This window comes from Paroedura picta, chromosome 8 (assembly GCF_049243985.1).
Source record: "Paroedura picta isolate Pp20150507F chromosome 8, Ppicta_v3.0, whole genome shotgun sequence".
NCBI lineage: Eukaryota > Metazoa > Chordata > Lepidosauria > Squamata > Gekkonidae > Paroedura > Paroedura picta.
Genome location: NC_135376.1, coordinates 80,661,553 through 80,678,233, shown reverse-complemented (window position 1 = coordinate 80,678,233; position 16,681 = coordinate 80,661,553). Strand labels below are relative to the sequence as shown.

The 16,681-nt window shown below is 42.8% G+C and overlaps 1 protein-coding gene and 3 non-coding genes across 4 annotated transcripts; all 4 read right to left on the bottom strand.

Annotated features, from left to right (window-relative positions):
* Positions 1 to 460: 460 nt before the first annotated feature.
* On the bottom strand, positions 461 to 16,646 carry TIMM23B (translocase of inner mitochondrial membrane 23 homolog B). Its single transcript, XM_077350576.1, has 7 exons — positions 16,357 to 16,646; positions 15,351 to 15,409; positions 14,059 to 14,152; positions 12,665 to 12,749; positions 8,725 to 8,783; positions 6,848 to 6,958; positions 461 to 918 (listed from the first exon to the last, which is right to left on the bottom strand). Exons 1-7 carry the CDS (start codon positions 16,472 to 16,474, stop codon positions 803 to 805), a joined length of 642 nt encoding a protein of 213 aa, XP_077206691.1. The 5' UTR covers positions 16,475 to 16,646; the 3' UTR covers positions 461 to 802.
* On the bottom strand, positions 9,943 to 10,147 carry LOC143844111 (small nucleolar RNA SNORA74). The gene has a single exon (XR_013233812.1). It is a non-coding gene; the product is annotated as a small nucleolar RNA SNORA74 (small nucleolar RNA).
* Positions 13,172 to 13,375, bottom strand: LOC143844110 (small nucleolar RNA SNORA74). Its single transcript, XR_013233811.1, has one exon. It is a non-coding gene; the product is annotated as a small nucleolar RNA SNORA74 (small nucleolar RNA).
* Positions 14,399 to 14,603, bottom strand: LOC143844109 (small nucleolar RNA SNORA74). The gene has a single exon (XR_013233810.1). It is a non-coding gene; the product is annotated as a small nucleolar RNA SNORA74 (small nucleolar RNA).
* Positions 16,647 to 16,681: the final 35 nt, after the last annotated feature.

The following is a 16,681-nucleotide window of genomic DNA, read 5'->3' as shown; positions in this document are numbered from 1 at the left end:
GCCTGTGTTCTGGAGAGGTAGCAAAACCTAAGATTAGCTTTCAATAACAGTGGGGAAAAGGCAATAGTACACTGCAAATTTTACCCAACCCCCCCTCCAACTAAAGGCTATACTGAACCCCATTAAGAAATATACATATATGTTGCTGAAGAAAAATCAGTCTCATGATCTTTGTGAAGGACAATCAGCATTATATACCGAGGTAGATCGTACTAAAATTTTTGGTGAATCCTCTTTGGGAGGACTTTGTACTTTTCCAGTGATACATAAGTCATAATTGTAGCTCCAAAATTAAGAGCTGGATAAGCTGAACTTGATACCTGATGGAACAGGAAAAAAGCAGTTTCTTTAGTAACAGCTAAAGAAAGGTGGAGAATGCAGATGACCTAGGAGAAGTATAGTCTGACCTTGAAAGACTTATCTGTTACTGAACAAGGCTTTAGAGAAGTGGGAAAATATCTTCAAGGACACCATACTTTATTCAAATACAGCACTGATACTACCACATGGAAACCTGATAGCACTGAATTGATGGTTTTATGTGACCCAAGTTAATGCAGTAACTCTGGCCCAAACAAAAGTGAACATGCTGTGGAGACAAAACCTTGAATCTGACAGCTACATTTCCTCCTTCAAGGACAACTGTTGCAGTCTATCAGCTCAAAGGAAGGCGCTAGTCATGGTAATGGCGTCACAGTGAGATTCTGCAGTCTTTCCATGTCCGTTCCACGCCATGCTATACACAGAAGGGACACAAGTCTGATTTCACTGGACAGGAGGATCTTGAGTTCCCAGCTCCACTTCAGAGGGACTGCCTCTGCAAGGAACCCTTCATGTGCTCCCAGTTGTTATAGAGAGCATAGAGGCTGGTGAGTGTCAGTCCTGCAATGCCACCTCTGGCTATCCCACGTAGTCCACCTGCAGGGAGAATAAAGGGGAAGTAAATGAAAAGAAATTCCAGTCAAGGATCGTTTTCTTAGACACTGCACTATTGGAGCTTCCGTAAATCCAATGTATAAAAAGAAAAACTAGAACATTTCTGTGCACTTCACCACACCATACTTGTGCAAGGATAAGAGAAATCAGACAATGGTATGTTCAGAAGGATCCTATTTTATTAATGTTAAAACATACATCTTTGACTGGATTTGTTGCTTTCCAGAAATCCCATTCCTATTAAAATCCCATTCCCATTAAAGGGGACAATTGGGTTTAAAGAGGAAAACAGGAGAGAAGGGAACCTTGGGCAGTATGGATTCCACACAGATAAAGGACAGAAATATAAGACAGGACGTGCAGGCTGCTAACAGCTAATCTTTTTCTGAATATTTCCTATAAACAGTGCAGTTCTTTATTAAATTGCTGTCTCACTAGTTTTGTGGCAGTAACAGAAGTATCTTGCTTTTGTATGGGTTCTGCTTAGCATACATAATAGTTCTGGTATCATTTTACATATATACTGGATGCAAGCCATGCTTTCAGTTCAGCTTTTGTTAACACTTCAGTCTACACAAAAGCAAAACATAGGAACAAATGCACCAGCAGAATTTGCTCGGGCAGTTTTTTAAACTTTTGTTCATACTGGGACTATTTTTAATGCCCAATATTAAGAAGATTCTTTCTGCAGCTGGTAAGATCTATTTGCAATGGGAGAGCTGTCCTAACCATGCCATGATTAAAATGAAATGTAATCAGCTAATTTTGAACTCACTTAAGATCAAGCAATTGTAAAAGATGGGCAACAATGTTTCAAATAACCTTTTCAAAACAGATTAAATGGAATCCCCAAGTGACCCCAAACATTGCTCGGGTCAAGTCTTGCAGCATTACAGATACTATTAAAAGTTGAGATTAGCGGAAATTGACTGCCTTCCCCTGACCAATATCCCCCTTGTCTGTCAATGTTTTTCCTGGTGTGAAATTCTGTAGCCCAATACCCAACTGACCCTGAAGGAGACTGGTGGAATAAGTACTAATTGTCCTGCATAGTGCAGGGGGTTGGACTAGATGACCCATGAGGTCCCTTCCAATTCTATGATTCTATGATTCTATAATACCCATTTAAGTCTCTTCTACAAAATTCAGGAACAAGTAGCTGCATTTGGCAACAAAGCAGAGTTGATAGTTCAAGGATGTTTGGGAGTGTGTAGCTTAAACGTATTCAAAACTCCATCTTTCCAGTTCTGTTTATCAAATGATAGGGCAAAGTATGCCTCCTCCCCTGCAATCAGAATCCTGCTAGCCTTGGATAGTGAGCCGGACTTCAGCAACTCTCACAAAACAAGTGCCTGTCATTATCACCCTGTGACACACACTGAGACATACTAGGAAACCGCTTACGCTGGCAGGCTGAAATATCTTAAAGTGAAACTTGTAGAGAGCTTGCCAATCATGTACAACTTAGACTTGTCTAACCTTTTCAGGATGCTGACCCACCAGAAATCTACCCAACCAGGCTGGCCCATGATTCTTGGCACCCTAGAAGAAATGGGACCTTAGCACCCACTGAGTCCAGCAGCTCACCAGAGGCTGTGGAGAAATTAGCAAGCACTGCCAAAAGGCCCAGCTGTCCCCACTGTGGTCCCAAATCTAGTGACATTCCAGAGTAGACAGGGTTTGCAAATGGAGGTTACAGTTCATTCAGCCTTTGGCCACCCACTCCTCCAGTACTCCCTTTAACCTCTAACCTCCCCTGGATTCTAAGAAAGTCACTCTAGTAGCTGTCAGGACATGTGTGGCATAGTGATTGAAGAGTTGTGGCCTCCAATCTGAAGAACCGGATCTGATTCCCCCCTCCTCCACATGCAACCAGCTGGGTGACCTTGGGTCAGTCACAGTTCTCTCAGAGCTGTTCTAGAGCAGTTAGCTTAGCGCTCTCTCAGCCCCACCCACCTCGTAGGGAGTGTGCTGTGGGAAAAGTGATAGATATTTATTATATGGCCAAAGACCAGCAAGTTATAAGATTCAACAATCAAGGAAGGGAAAGGTGTTTGTATGCCGCTTTGGGACTCTCTTGGGTACTGAAAAGCAGGGTGTAAGAAACCCAGGTCTCCTAATGTTTTACTTAAGTCTTAACAGGTAGGCAGCAAAGAGAAATAACAACTAATTTCCATCATGGAAGACACTGGTTCTAGGATCAGGTCTTAGTCTCCAAAACAGACCCAACCTCTCACTCAAATCAACTGCTGATGGTGATGATTTCAGAAGATTATTATGATTATAATTATTATTATGACTTATAGCCAGCTACTCCCACAAGGCTTGTGGGGGGTCACAGTAAAACCCCCTAATACAATAAAATCTTCTAAAAAAGCTGAACAACCCAACCTAACCCAACCAATCCAAGCAGCGGCAACATTATACCACCCAGCTCATAACCCAAGGATACAGGATTGTTTTTCTTGTTAAGGTTGTTTTTTGTAGGTAAAGATGTCCTTGATTGCCAGCCAAGGAAAACATTCCCCCCCCCCAACTATGTGATGATTCGTAAGACGCATGAAGTCTCACACCTATGCTTTTCATAGGGGTAGGGTTCTGCCTGCCATCCACTGAAATACCATAAGCTATTTTGTAGCACATTTAATTATATGGTTCAACCCTTAAATTTAAGAAAGCTCTACAAAAATCCAAAAAGAAGAATCAAGCCTAGATGCTTTTTCAACACAGGTATAACCCACTCCATATCAATTATACCTGCAGAAGTGCTCACTTCCCTGACTCCACAAGTTTTTGGTGATAAAACAGGCACGTATCATGTTTCAGATACAAATTTTCTACACATTTGCCTGCCCCACCCCTTGCTGTCTTTGACCTCAGAACTATACTTTCTGAAGCTGTGGAATGTGCGTAGTCAGGGGACTGCAATGAAAGAAGAATCCACTATGCTTTCTTCAGTCAGCAAAGCTACGCTTATAGGAAAAGTCCCCACATTTTAGGAACAATCCCAAATTGATCAACTTGGAAATCAGTCCCATTTTGTTTACTGGATCTATTCCCAGGGAAAGGTTCTTTGGTCTGTTGCATTTTGGATGGAATTCACTCCCAAAACAGCAACATGGTTAAAACTCCCCATCTTTCAAAACCTATAAGGCATATAAGGCAAAAGAATTTACTCAGGGCTGAAGACTGAACATGCCCTAACAGGTACTTTTGAGCTGTGTTAAATTCACTGTCTCTTACTAGCCAATGGAAGGGAAGAGATCTGCTGCATCATGTGAGGGACTCCTTGAATATTCATGAAGGGTGGCCTCTTGGACCACCATTTGACCGCACTCAAATATTTTATGAAACCAAGATGACACCATTTGGGTAAAGGCAGTGTGTCTTATGTTTTCAACTCCCCTTCAAAAACAATCTTTTAAAAACAGCTGATGTCAAGCACAAGCTGACCTTGGGGCTCCAGGATAAAAGCTGAACAGAACCACTATCCAATGAATTGTTCACATTTATAAAAACATTGCCCAATGTTCTTCAAAGTTACAATAATCAATTTTTTAAAAACTGCACATTTCTTTGCTGGCTTCGCAATTAGCACTAGTATCATGTTTCTTTAGCATCTGTCAATGTTCTAAATAAAGTTAATAGCTTAACAATACACAACCAACAACTGACTTGCCCAATGTCTGACCATAATACTTAGACCAAACCATATTTTAATCTTTTCCCAAGGCACATTGTGCCTCCAACTTGTAACCAATATTTGTTTATTTACATTATTTATGGTCTGTGTTTCTCACTCAGACATGAGGCATATTGTACCAAGTGAGTAAATGCAATCAACAGGATTAAGGTTGTAGAAGAGAAATAAAAAAACAGAACTGAAGCAAGGCCTAAATTTTCACATGGCATGTTAAATGACGCAAGATGACATAGTATGGACTATTTACAGCAAGCAGTAATAGAAATATTTTATTTGTATACCGCTTCATCCTTGTTAGTTCAGGGCAGTTAATAACCAACACTTCATAAACATTAAAGCAGTCCTACATTAAAAACTACCTTCTGTTATTGTCTTCTTGTGAGAATTGTCAGAGTTTGGAGGGATGGGGAGGCTGCATCTCATGAAATCATCACCTAACTTAGAACCATAGGCTTGAACAGCTGTTTTCCAGAGTTGTGTAAGATCCCAGAAGGCAGATCTCTTTAGGTGGAACAGGAGTGTTCCACCTGGCCAGGACCAAGGCTGAAAAGCCAGGGCCAGCTTTATCTCTCTGGGGCCAGGGACTCTAAGCAGATTTCAGTCCCTAATAACAGAGCTAAAATTAATACAGTTTCTAAAGGCAGATAGCTGGTTTTCAGTAGGCAGGAGCTAACTTTCCTCAGAAGCACCTTCCAATATTGGGATGCATTTTCCTTTCCGTGAATCTATGCACTTCAGGCACGCTTGAGGTTGTGTGATTCTTCTCAAGTAATTTGTTGCTAAGGGATCTCTAATCTCAAAACAATGTCCAGCTACAACTGTGATTAATCATTCTAATAGCACTTGGCTTGGGATATGAACTGCAGCAGTGACTGTCACAAATAATGTCCAGTAAAATCGACCTGCCATTTAGAATCTTGAAAGCTAACAAATCCTTAAATGAACTGAACAAATGGATTTACTGCTTGTGATAACAAGCTTGACTAAGATGGATCTGGATAATATTCAGGTGTACTGGGTAGAAGTTCAGGCAAGTATATTAGCTGTAAAAGCTTAAGCAAATCCTGGACTACAATCTGTACTCAAGTGTTCATGCTTTCTTGACTGATCTTAATATTTTCAGTGTCAATGTTTGCGTATCAAGAAACACATTCATCTGTTCTTCTGCTACAGTCTTTCTCAACTTTTTCACCATTAAGAAACCCCTGACACATTCTTTAGGCTTCAAGAAACCCAAGAAGTTGTGCAATCATGCAGAATACAACTGGGAAGCATAGCTGTGCACACACCTACCCGGGGACCCTCACCTTTCCACCCCCTCCAGGCCATCAGTGGTTATTTTGGGAGGGGTGGGTAGGTTGAGATTGCATTCCCCTTGAAAGCCTCCTGCAGAAATCTTTGTACTGGGCCTCCAAGGTATGGAACCTAAAGGTGTGCAATGCCTTAAATGCATTTCACTTTCAAAAATTTGCATATGCATTTGTTTTAATCCGCAGCTATAGTTCAACCGCTTAAGGTCCCTGATTTCTCTTGGCAGAGCATCCCACCAGAACAGGACCGAGGCTGAAAAGACTATGGCTCTGCTTGAGGCCAGTTTCACTTCCTCTGAACCAGGGATCCTGAGCAGCTTTGGGTCAGATGATCTTAATGGCCCTTGGAAGGCGTGGTGGAAAAGACGGTCTCATAGATATGCCAGCCCCAGATCATTTAAGGCAGGGGTCATCAACCCCCGGTCCGCGGCCTGGTGGCGGACCGCAAAGGCCACGGTACCGGGCCGCCGGCAGCCATGCCTGCCTCCCCCCACCGGCAGCAAGAAGAAAGGGAAGAGGCAGGCACAGCCGCCGGCATGGCGGTGACGCAAACGCGCACGCGCGTTAGCACCCCCTAGTGGCGAAAACATGCATGTGTGGCAACTGCGTGTGTGCGTTTTCGCAGCACCCGGGCCGTTGGCTCTTCCCTCACTCCGGAGGCGGTCCCTGACCTGAGAAAGGTTGGGGACCGCTAATATAAGGAACTGAAGCTTAGTACCAAAACCTTGAACTTGATCCAGTCTCCAATCTGGAGTCAATGCTGTTGGAAGACCACCGGTGTCATGCACAGCCTACCCTGGGTCCCCAGAAGGAACCACACTAAAGGGAAGCCCTACATTAGCTATACGAGCAACTGTTCCTCTTAAAGCCAAGAGGAAGGAGGTCTTTTCTGACATACCTGTGCATTTATACAGCATTCCTGTCATGGTCCCAGCAGCCACGGTGTTCAGATCATCTTCTGCACCTCGTGTTTTCTCTATGACAACTCCAAATGCGCTATACAGCAATGCTGGAATAGAAGTCACATTGCCAGTCCAACAAAATGCAATATACCATAATAAGTATAATTTGGGCTAATGAACCCAGTACAATTATGCTCTCAAATTATCTCCTTCCTAAGGGAACCACTCTGCTAGTTGCCTATGGAGAACAAAAACTGTGCTGACTGGGCAAGAGTCAATACCCCCCACCCCTCCCCTTGATGTCTAAAAACAACTAAGGTGGCTATGAGAGGACAGGGATCTAGGATTTTATTTGCAAGGCTAAATTAGGCTAGCAAGTAGTTCAGGATATGAAGCTACTGTAATTCTGGCCTCTTAAAGGAAGGATGCAATGAAGCCTCATGTGCTACATGGCAAACCTCTTTTAAAACTGAAGAGTAATTCAAAAGCATTTTGACATAGAGGGTCCGTTGCTCATTCTTTCCAAAATGTTTAAAAAACAAAAAACATTGGACATTCTGATGCTCACCAATTACAATCTTGGCTTCTTTACAGCACAATTCAGCTCAGTGATTCTATTCTACAGTAAGGATGCAGCACTATGACATTGCTAAGGCCTAAACCCACGTGTGCATTGTTGTGCAGCACAGTTCTTAGACAAGGCAAATCTTTCCAAAGGCATCACAGCAGAAGTGATCAGAGCTCCTGTGAAGCTCCCTCTTGCTATCAATTATTTTTGAAAAAATGATAAATAGGCCCCTTTAAAGACAAAAAACAGCTGATGGAGGGGAAAAAAAAGGAATTCTATGTGCTGTAGCCAAGCGGGAAATTTCCACAGCTGTTAAGATAGACAAATGGAGACTGGGGAACTGTGTAAAGGGGTGTGGTTTGTTACCAGCTGTGAGAAGATAAGGAGAGCAAAGGCAAAAATGGTAACAGAGGTGAGGAATTCAGTGGAACACGCTAAAAGTGATCCAGCACCAGCACATGCATAAAGAAAGGATCTGCTTTTCAGTAACCAAATGCTTATCCTTCCAAGATGAAATGGGGTTTAAACAGGGATTCAGAAAAGTCATCGTTGGAGCTGATATGATAGGTAAAAATGAACATACAAAATTTCAAGTAATTTATACTGCTATTTTAAAGGTGCTGAGAAATACAAAACAGCCCACTATTTTAAAACTATTAAATCTTGTTTTTTAAAACACTCCATTTTGTACTGAAACTGTAAAGCGAAGGCTGAGTGTGTCTTTTTATCAGGGTGCCTCTTTCCCCACAAAGCACCAGATTTCCAATGTGCCTTTCACCAAACTGCATTAAGTTCTCTAGCAGTCTGCAAACTTGCCACTAAAGACAGGTCAGGGTAAAGGACTAGAACAAACATGGAAAGGTCACTCAAGAAAACAAACACAGCTGCAAAGCATCTGTTAATATGTCACTTGGAACACTGGAATCTTGAACTTTGGGGACCTTTGAGCTCAAGTGGCAATATTTCCTGTGTGAGGTGCTCTTGATAACTGTGGTATGGACAACTCCTCCCAAAGTCTCTCCAGAAACCTTTAAAAAAAGGAGTCCTCTCTAGCAAGTAATGATCTTTCAGGCCTCTGAATCTCATTTAAAAGGCTTGGAGAGAGAGTGAAGTTTTCAGGTCTTCAAGACATTTTATGGTCTGTAATGCAGCCCATGGGGCAGTCAAAAACTACTAGATGGAACTTCCATCTTAAATTTTTCAGACTTCCAGATTCATGGAAAAATTAAGCTTAGTGATGCTTGGTGATGTTGAAACTCTCTCTACGTATGTCTAGACTCCAAAACAGATTACTAAATGACTTACCTAGAGATCCAAGAGTATTGGCCCATAATGCCCCTTGTCTTGTCACCATGTTTAAAATCCTGCAAATAATATGAAGTAGAAAATATGAATGCGCAATTGGAAGATCTGAAGGCACCACATACAACTGTGTCATTTAAGACCTTCTACCATAGCACCTTTTGTTTTTGTATTTCATAATGCAACAAATGATAAAAGTGATGTTTGAATGAACTTATTTCTATAGAAGCCCAGGTACTCTCTTAGCTGCTGATCTCTACAAGCCCTCTATGCTAGCTTTATAGTGGAAGAACTGGATTTGAAAGTACAGGAACTACTCCCTTAATTTCCCCCCAGCTACTGCCTTCTGCATTAAGCTAACTGGTGATAATTCACTGTCACAATCCAAAGAGATATGCAACCCAAATCCAGAACTGTGGATTTGTGTAGAACTGTGAAAAATCAATTTATTTAAACTGTGCTGTAGGAGAAGCTGGCCCCAGGATCTGCTATGCTGCAGTTAGCAAATAGCTCTATAAGCTATAGAGAGTTTCCAAATGTCTAAAGACATGCATAATTGCCATGTGTTCAAATACTGATAGAGTTCTAAGGTCCACAATCCACTGATTTACACGAGGTAGGCTTTTATCTCTTAAGAGTCATTAGCTGGAGTAAGGGCACGGAGAGTTCGTTTTCATTGACCACTTTATACATCAGCCTTTCTGAACTGTTTTACCATTGTGAAATAACTAAAACATACTTCAGGCTTCAAGAAACACCAGAACTGGTGTGATGGCGCAGAATATGGCTGTACATGCTCACCTGTGGCCCCTCCCCTCCAGGCCCATCATTGGCCATTGGGGGAAGGGGCAGGTCAACATGACCATATATGGTCATATCACCAGGTAAATGTTAAACAAATTTAAAAAATATATTAATAAATTAACATCTACCCATTCAGGAAACCTTTCCAGGGCCATCAAGAAACCATAGGGTTTCACGAAACCTGGTTGAGAAAGCCTATTTATTATACAGAGTTAATAAATAGTCTACCCTTAAGTGCTAGACATGAAAAATGCATAAATCAATGGGCTATTTGTACTCATGTTAACTGACTTCTGGGCACATTATCAACAGCGCTATACAAGCGCTACACAGATTTTCCACAAATTAAAGAATATTGTATTTATGAAAATAAGTCAAATATTGTACATGGACAAACACCATTACATGCTATACTTGTGTGTATGCTTTCAGACTAGCACTGAGAAGTGTGTTGGCTACTCAGCGCACTCTCAGAGAAGCACAATACTGCGCCCGCACTGCTGTCAGATGCCTCCAGAACAGAGCCAGTGACAAACAGCTAAAATGGACAGTACTTTCATCTCCCAGTTGCGTAACACTGTCACAGACATGGTAGTGTCATGGACAGCTGACTACCACTGGCATTTAGGAATAAGAAGTTAGATCCAAAAAGACATGCAGGTGTCTTTGGCTCACAGGAAGGATGGCTATACGCTTGAGGTTGCAGAGTTCACACAAGGAGAGAGAAAAAAAAAGATATTGTTCCAGTTTTACAAGCTCATATGTATAGGAACAGCTATTGAACCTACCCATTCTAGCATCATGAAGATGTTTCACTTAGCACACAAAACAATGTTTGTCATTATTCCCCTCTACCCACCCCAAGGTTTTTTTTTCAGCAATTTCAAAAATGATAGGGAAACAATATGAAAACAAATGCTTCTTAAGGAAACAGTTTTTCACACTTAAAACATACAGTACAAAAAAAGTCCTTAAACTTTTAAATTTCTTCCAATAGAAAAAATAGGAGATAAACTTGAAAAAATATATTTCTCCTTTTGGAATGAGCAAAAAAGCAAAAAGATGCAGCATTAATTTTTTCCCCTATATGACAATCGCCAGCGTTAAAGATAATTCCTTATGTATACTATAGAATCATTTCTCATGCTAGCAAAGTTATGCTCAAAATCCTACAAGCTATGTTCCAACAATATGTGGACTGAGAACTTCCAGAAGTACAGGCAGGATTTCGAAGAGGCAGAGGAACTAGAGATTAAATTGCCAACATACGCTGGATCATGGAGAAAGCTAGGGAGTTCCAGAAGAACATCTACTTCTGCTTCATTGAGTCTTTGATTGTGTGGAGCACAACAAATTGTGGCAAGTTCTTAAAGAGATGGGAATACCAGAGCATCTTATTTGCCTCTTGAGAAACCTATATGCAGGTCAAGAAGCAACAGTGAGAACCGGGCATGGAATCACCGATTGGTTCAAAATAGAGAAAGGAGTTCGGCAAGGCTGTAGCCTTCCCTATTTAACCTGTATGCGGAGCACATCATGAGAAAGGCGGGGTTAGATGAGTCACAAATTGGGATCAAGATTGCAGGGAGAAATAGCAACAACCTCAGATATGCAGATGATAGCACTCTAATGGCAAAAAGCGAAGAGGAACTAAAGAGCCTCTTGATGCGAGTGAAGGAGGAGAGTGCAAAAGTTGGCTTGAAACTCAACATCAAGAAAACGAAGATCATGGCATCCGGCCCTCTCAATTCCTGGCAAATAGATGGGGAAGAAACGGAGGTAGTGACAGATTTTATTTCCCTGGGCTCCAAGATCACTGCTGATGGGGACTGCAGCAAAGAAATTAAAAGACGCTTGCTCCTAGGGAGGAAAGCTATGGCAAATCTAGACAACATCCTAAAAAGCAGAGACATCACCCTGCCAACAAAAATCTAGTCAGGGCTATGGTCTTCCCAGTTGCAATGTATGGCTGTGAAATTTGGACCATAAGGAAGGCCGAGCGTCAAAGAATTGAAGCTTCTGAACTCTGGTGCTGGAGAAGACTCTTGAGAGTCCCTTGGACTGCAAGGCAAAAAAAACGGTCAGTCCTAGAGGAGATCAGCCCTGACTGCTCCTCAGAAGGCAAGATCCTGAAGATGAAACTCAAATACTTTGGCCACCTCTTAAGAGCCTAATGCTGGGAGCGATCGAGGGCAAAAGAAGAAGGGGACAGAGAATGAGGTAGCTGGATGGAGTCACTGAAGCAGTCGGTGCAAACTTAAATGGACTCTGGGGAATGGTAGAGGACAGGAAGGCCTGGAGGATCATTGTCCATGGGGTCACGATGGATCGGACACGACTTTGCACCTAACAACAACAAAATACTATAGAACAGACAATTCTCAGTGTATACTGCAGAGGGTGGTTCTTGTTCTAGTAGCAGGCGTATTCCTTGTTGTGAGATATTATGATGAATCTGTCATTTTCTGAAACCCATTTTCTCAAGTTTATGGGCAATAATTGTTCTTAGAGAGGTGCATTTAATCTGAGAGTATACTCCAGGAATGATGGAGTCTTACGCTTTGTTCCAGCTTGCCTAGTTTCAAGAAAACCATTATTAAGAATTGTAATAGTTGAATTATAAAACACTTTTTATTCAACTTCTAAAAGTATCATCACTGTTTTATTTTTAGATCATCTGAGATACAGATGTACAGAAAACTCAGTTTCCAGTTCAGAATGAAAAAATTAAAATCGACCGACTGAATCACATGACTTCCAAGATATCTTCCCTGCTAGAGGCAGCAAAATATGGCAGGGATTACATACCATTCTGCTGCCACCTGCTGGCTGAGAGGACTTCATGTTGGTTACTGTACCCACACAAAATCTTTAATTTGTCAAACAAGACCTGCAGTCAAACAGTACAATTTTTTGCCAGAATCAATTTCATAATCATACTTGGACACTCCCTGCAAGCAAGTATACAAGGGAATCCAGCAATACAAAGCTAAATATTTCAAAGGTACTGAACTAATAGGCTAAATATTTGAAAAACACGGAACCATTAAGGAGAATTTTCAATATTACCAAAAATAAGTCAAAAAGGAGAAGATACTGATGAGCAAACAGTACAGGGTATTTGTTTGAATGCACTTACTGTACATTTCTAGGTTTGGACCAAGCCATGCTTTGTGTTTCCTTCAAACCCAGCCGCAAGCCATTCAGTGCACCAAATGCAGCTCCTGTTAAAGCCGGAATATCAAGGATTTAGTAGCCATAGTGAGTGGGGAACTAAACACTACAAATGGTAAGATTACTGTGAGCACAAACAGAACACCTACAGAAAAAAATACTGTAAGAATCTCAGCTTTTCAGTTTCTACAGAAGCAGGTGTAACTGTGTCGTTACATTTGTTATAACAGAGAAATGCCAATGAAATTCCACAGGCAGAGCAGATGAGAGGCTTCAGCTAATTGCATTCTGGTTCATGGTCCTCCTCCCCATTTGCATATTCACTTCTCTGTACTTTGTTCTCCTTACACCAATTAGAAATCTCAGAGGCTATCAAATCTTCAGTGGCATTTGTGTGTTGTAAAACTGGGTGCTAATGACAACATGAATTTTTAGCAATGAATCCATACCGTAAGTCTTTAGGTACTGCACATTTGTATGCTTCCCTTCTAGTGCTAAACAGGATGTCAGCTGTTCAGCACACTCTCAGAGAAGCACAATACTGCCCACATGCTGTTATCCACTATCTCCAGAACGGGGACAATGACAGACAGTAAAATAGACAGTATCTTACTCTTCCAGCAGTGTAACACTGTTACTGACATAGTAATGTGGCAGACAGCTGACTACCACTGGAATTTAGGGACAAGCAATAGTTAATTGCCTGTTCCCAAATTATGAAGTGAATGGTTCACTATTCATGCTTAGCTGCGAAGACACTTAATTACTGTATAATGATTATGCCTGGAAATAATTCAAACGGGGGAGGGGGGAAGAGATTTAAATAGTTAAGCTACCAAAAGGAGAGAAAGGAATACTACTTTAAATAAAGCAGGCAAGGTGGGGGAAGAGACAGAAGACTTCCCAGAGCAGAGGTCCCCCACCCTTTTCAGTCTGTGTAGTCTTTTGCCGAGAGACATTGCTTCTGCCCGAGCCCCTGCTCTGCTTGCTTTCCCGCCAGTGTCCCGTCTTCCCAGCGCCCACTGGGGGGCACTGCCAGCAGCAGCTGTGCAGTGCCACACCGAGGGGGAGCCCTAACCATGGTGGCCACCAGAGAGCACCAAAGGTGAGCTGGTGGCAGAGTGGCAGGGCAGCCCCCAAGGCAGCAGCCAGGGAGGAGAACGAGGAGCCGCAGCCCGGTACCAACTGATCCATGGACCAGTTGGGGAATGCCGGCTTAAACAATCCCTTCCTGCAAACTAGGTCCAAATCATATACACTGCATCTGACAATTCCATCTTTGACACAATCATTACATATATATAAGTTGTAATACTTCTAACAGTATCAGTCTATGTAACAGTAAATAAGGCCCTATACCTGTCATGCAACATCCTCCAATGGTAAAGAATGCCAGCTCAAATCTTCCCCTAGTTTTGCTAGCTCCAGTGGGTAAAATAAATTCATCTGTGTCCTAAAAGAGAAAAAAACCTCGTAGTGTATAGTTGCATATAAAGCCATTCAGCTTTATCACCAACATTTCATATCCATTTACCCTACATTGGCATTTACCATTAAAAGGTTCTCCCACCCTACCCCCCCCCCCAATCTAGCACCCATTGTATTCCTGAATGCAATGGACTTAGCCCCTGGTGTATGTGTGTGTGTGTGTGTATATATATATGTTTATATATATATAAACTGCTACATGCTGCCCATGAGTGTATGCTCCCAGACTAGCACTGAGCAGGATGTTGGCTGCTCAGCACACTCTCAGAGAAGCACAGTATTGCCCCATACTGGGTGTCAGATGCCTCCAGAACAGAGACAGTGACAGACAGGTAAAATGGACAGTACTTTGATCTCCCAGTAGTGTAACACTGTCACAGACATGGTACCGACACAGACAGCTGACTACCACTGGCATTTAGAAACAAATCAGAATCAGTGGTTTCTACATCGTCAAGCTAGGGGCATAGTTAGCTTCAGAACACACCTGTCTCCCTACTTGTGTTTAACTTCCAGTGGAGAGTGCCAAAGGCTGTTGCTGAAGATATGGGACCATGCATGGTGGTGGATCTTTAAGTGCTATCCTGGAAAGGGCTTAAGAAAGCATAAGAGGCACTTTCAAGTACAAACTGCCTGTCTGGGCTCCAGAGACAACCCTCCCTTATGCTGGAATCTTGTGCAGTTCCTTCGAAGTGTGCTACATCATGGCAAAGATGTTAAGACTTTTTTTACAGGGAAAATTCAATCATTTGCTTTGCTTCTGTAATACCCCTCTTAAGGTGAAGCCACCAGAACTATACAAAACCATACTGCAGGTTTATATAAAGACATTATGAACTCAGACCCCACTTTCAGTCTCTTTTTAAATAATTAACAATATGAAATTTCCATTTTTGGATTCAGGGGGGTAGGCATGTTGGTCTGAAGTAACAGAACAAAATGTGAATCCAAAGGCACCTTTAAGACCAACAAAGTTTTATTCAAGGTGTGGGCTTTCATGTGCATGCAAACTTTGCACATTTTGTTCTTCCATTTTTTGAGTTAGCTTTTCCACAGATCCATCACAGCTCCAAGATCACAGCATATAAAACCTCTACATACAAATTAATACCTGTCAACAACATCTGGAATTTAGTACAACTGAACCGGCAGGTATATTTTACCTGTATAAGGTATCTGGGGTCCACATTTAAATATGGAGACAGAGGGCTCATTCCAGTCACTGAAAGGGAAAAAAGGGAATAATTTGCACCTATAATCTCTATTAGAAAACAGACAAGAACAAGCAAATAGAAAAGTGAATTATTCAAATTAATTACCACTCTTCAGACATTTATTCTATCTTAATTACCATGTAACATACAGCCACAAATTCTAACCCAGGCCTCTCTAGCTGGAAGGCCTCTTACTTCATCAGAAGACCTAAGTTTTTAAAATAAAAATACTGTAAGCATTGAGCTACCCATATATATTACTAGTGATGCTTATAATCAGCGTCTTGCTCTTTATGATGTGAAGTGAGCCAATCACCAGTGCAGAAATTCACTGAGCCATGGCCAAAGGTAAAAAACGGTCGCTTTAAACCTCACACCCTTAATGCTCACTCAACAGGGGCAACAAACGACTGAGCAGCTTCAAAAGGGGAGTCAAGTGACCTTGAAAAGGCACGCGGAAGGCCCATTCCTCATGCCAAGGCCCCTTTGCCTCTATCCTTTTAGTTCTCAGCTTAAAATATTCCTGGAAAGAGGAGAGAGCCAGATAGCCCACTCTTTACAGCAGCCATTTCTTCCAAGGGAACTAATCTCTGCAGCCTGCAGATCGGTTTCAGAAGGTAACTGTGGCACAACAAGAGAAGAGCAAAATTCGAGTCCAGTGGCATTTTAGAGGCCAACAAGAGTTTCAGGGCATGAGCTTCCTGCTCAGAAGAAACGGGGATCTCGGGATTTCTCCTTAATGTTTCAAGTAGCAGAAGGTTTCGTGCCAGACGAAGGGTCGTCTGGCCTCCAGGGTGCTACTACGCTCGGAAGCCAATTGCAATTCCGGGAGATCTCCAGGGCCCAACTGGGCGTTGGCAGGCCTACTTCCACCTTCCCCTTTTAATTTAACCCCTCTCCCCCCGCGTCGTCCTCGCACCCGCAGAGAATCCTAGCCAGCCTCAGCGCCACTCACGGGGAACTCCAGCCAGGTCCGCGTGGGAATAGCCCGGGCCGCCGACGCCCCCGACGCCGAAGAGGCTTCCGAGGCCGGAGCCTTTAGAGTTCCCGCTGGCCGCAACGCCCCCCTCCATGGCGGCCCCCTCTGAGGGAGGGGGGAGCCCCTCGTCCGCCCTGCCCGCTCCTCCGCCCGCGGGCGACCTCCGTCTTCCTCCCCGCTCCGCCGGGCCGAGGCTGCCGTCAAGCGACACCCGCCCCTCACGCGGCCGCAAGGTGAAACCGCGCCAGGGCTCCTTCCGCTTTGCGACGCCGCCGGTGCTGCTTTACGGCTCGGCGGGGAA

Excerpts from the sequence above, each read along its gene's own strand:
- TIMM23B (XM_077350576.1), bottom strand. The coding sequence starts at position 16,474 with ATGGAGGGGGGCGTTGCGGCCAGCGGGAACTCTAAAGGCTCCGGCCTC. Across the intron at positions 15,410-16,356 it reads GGACCTGGCTGGAGTTCCCC|TGACTGGAATGAGCCCTCTG; the intron begins GTGAGTGGCGCT and ends TTTCCCTTTCAG. Across the intron at positions 6,959-8,724 it reads CAATACTCTTGGATCTCTAG|CATTGCTGTATAGCGCATTT; the intron begins GTAAGTCATTTA and ends CTTCTATTCCAG.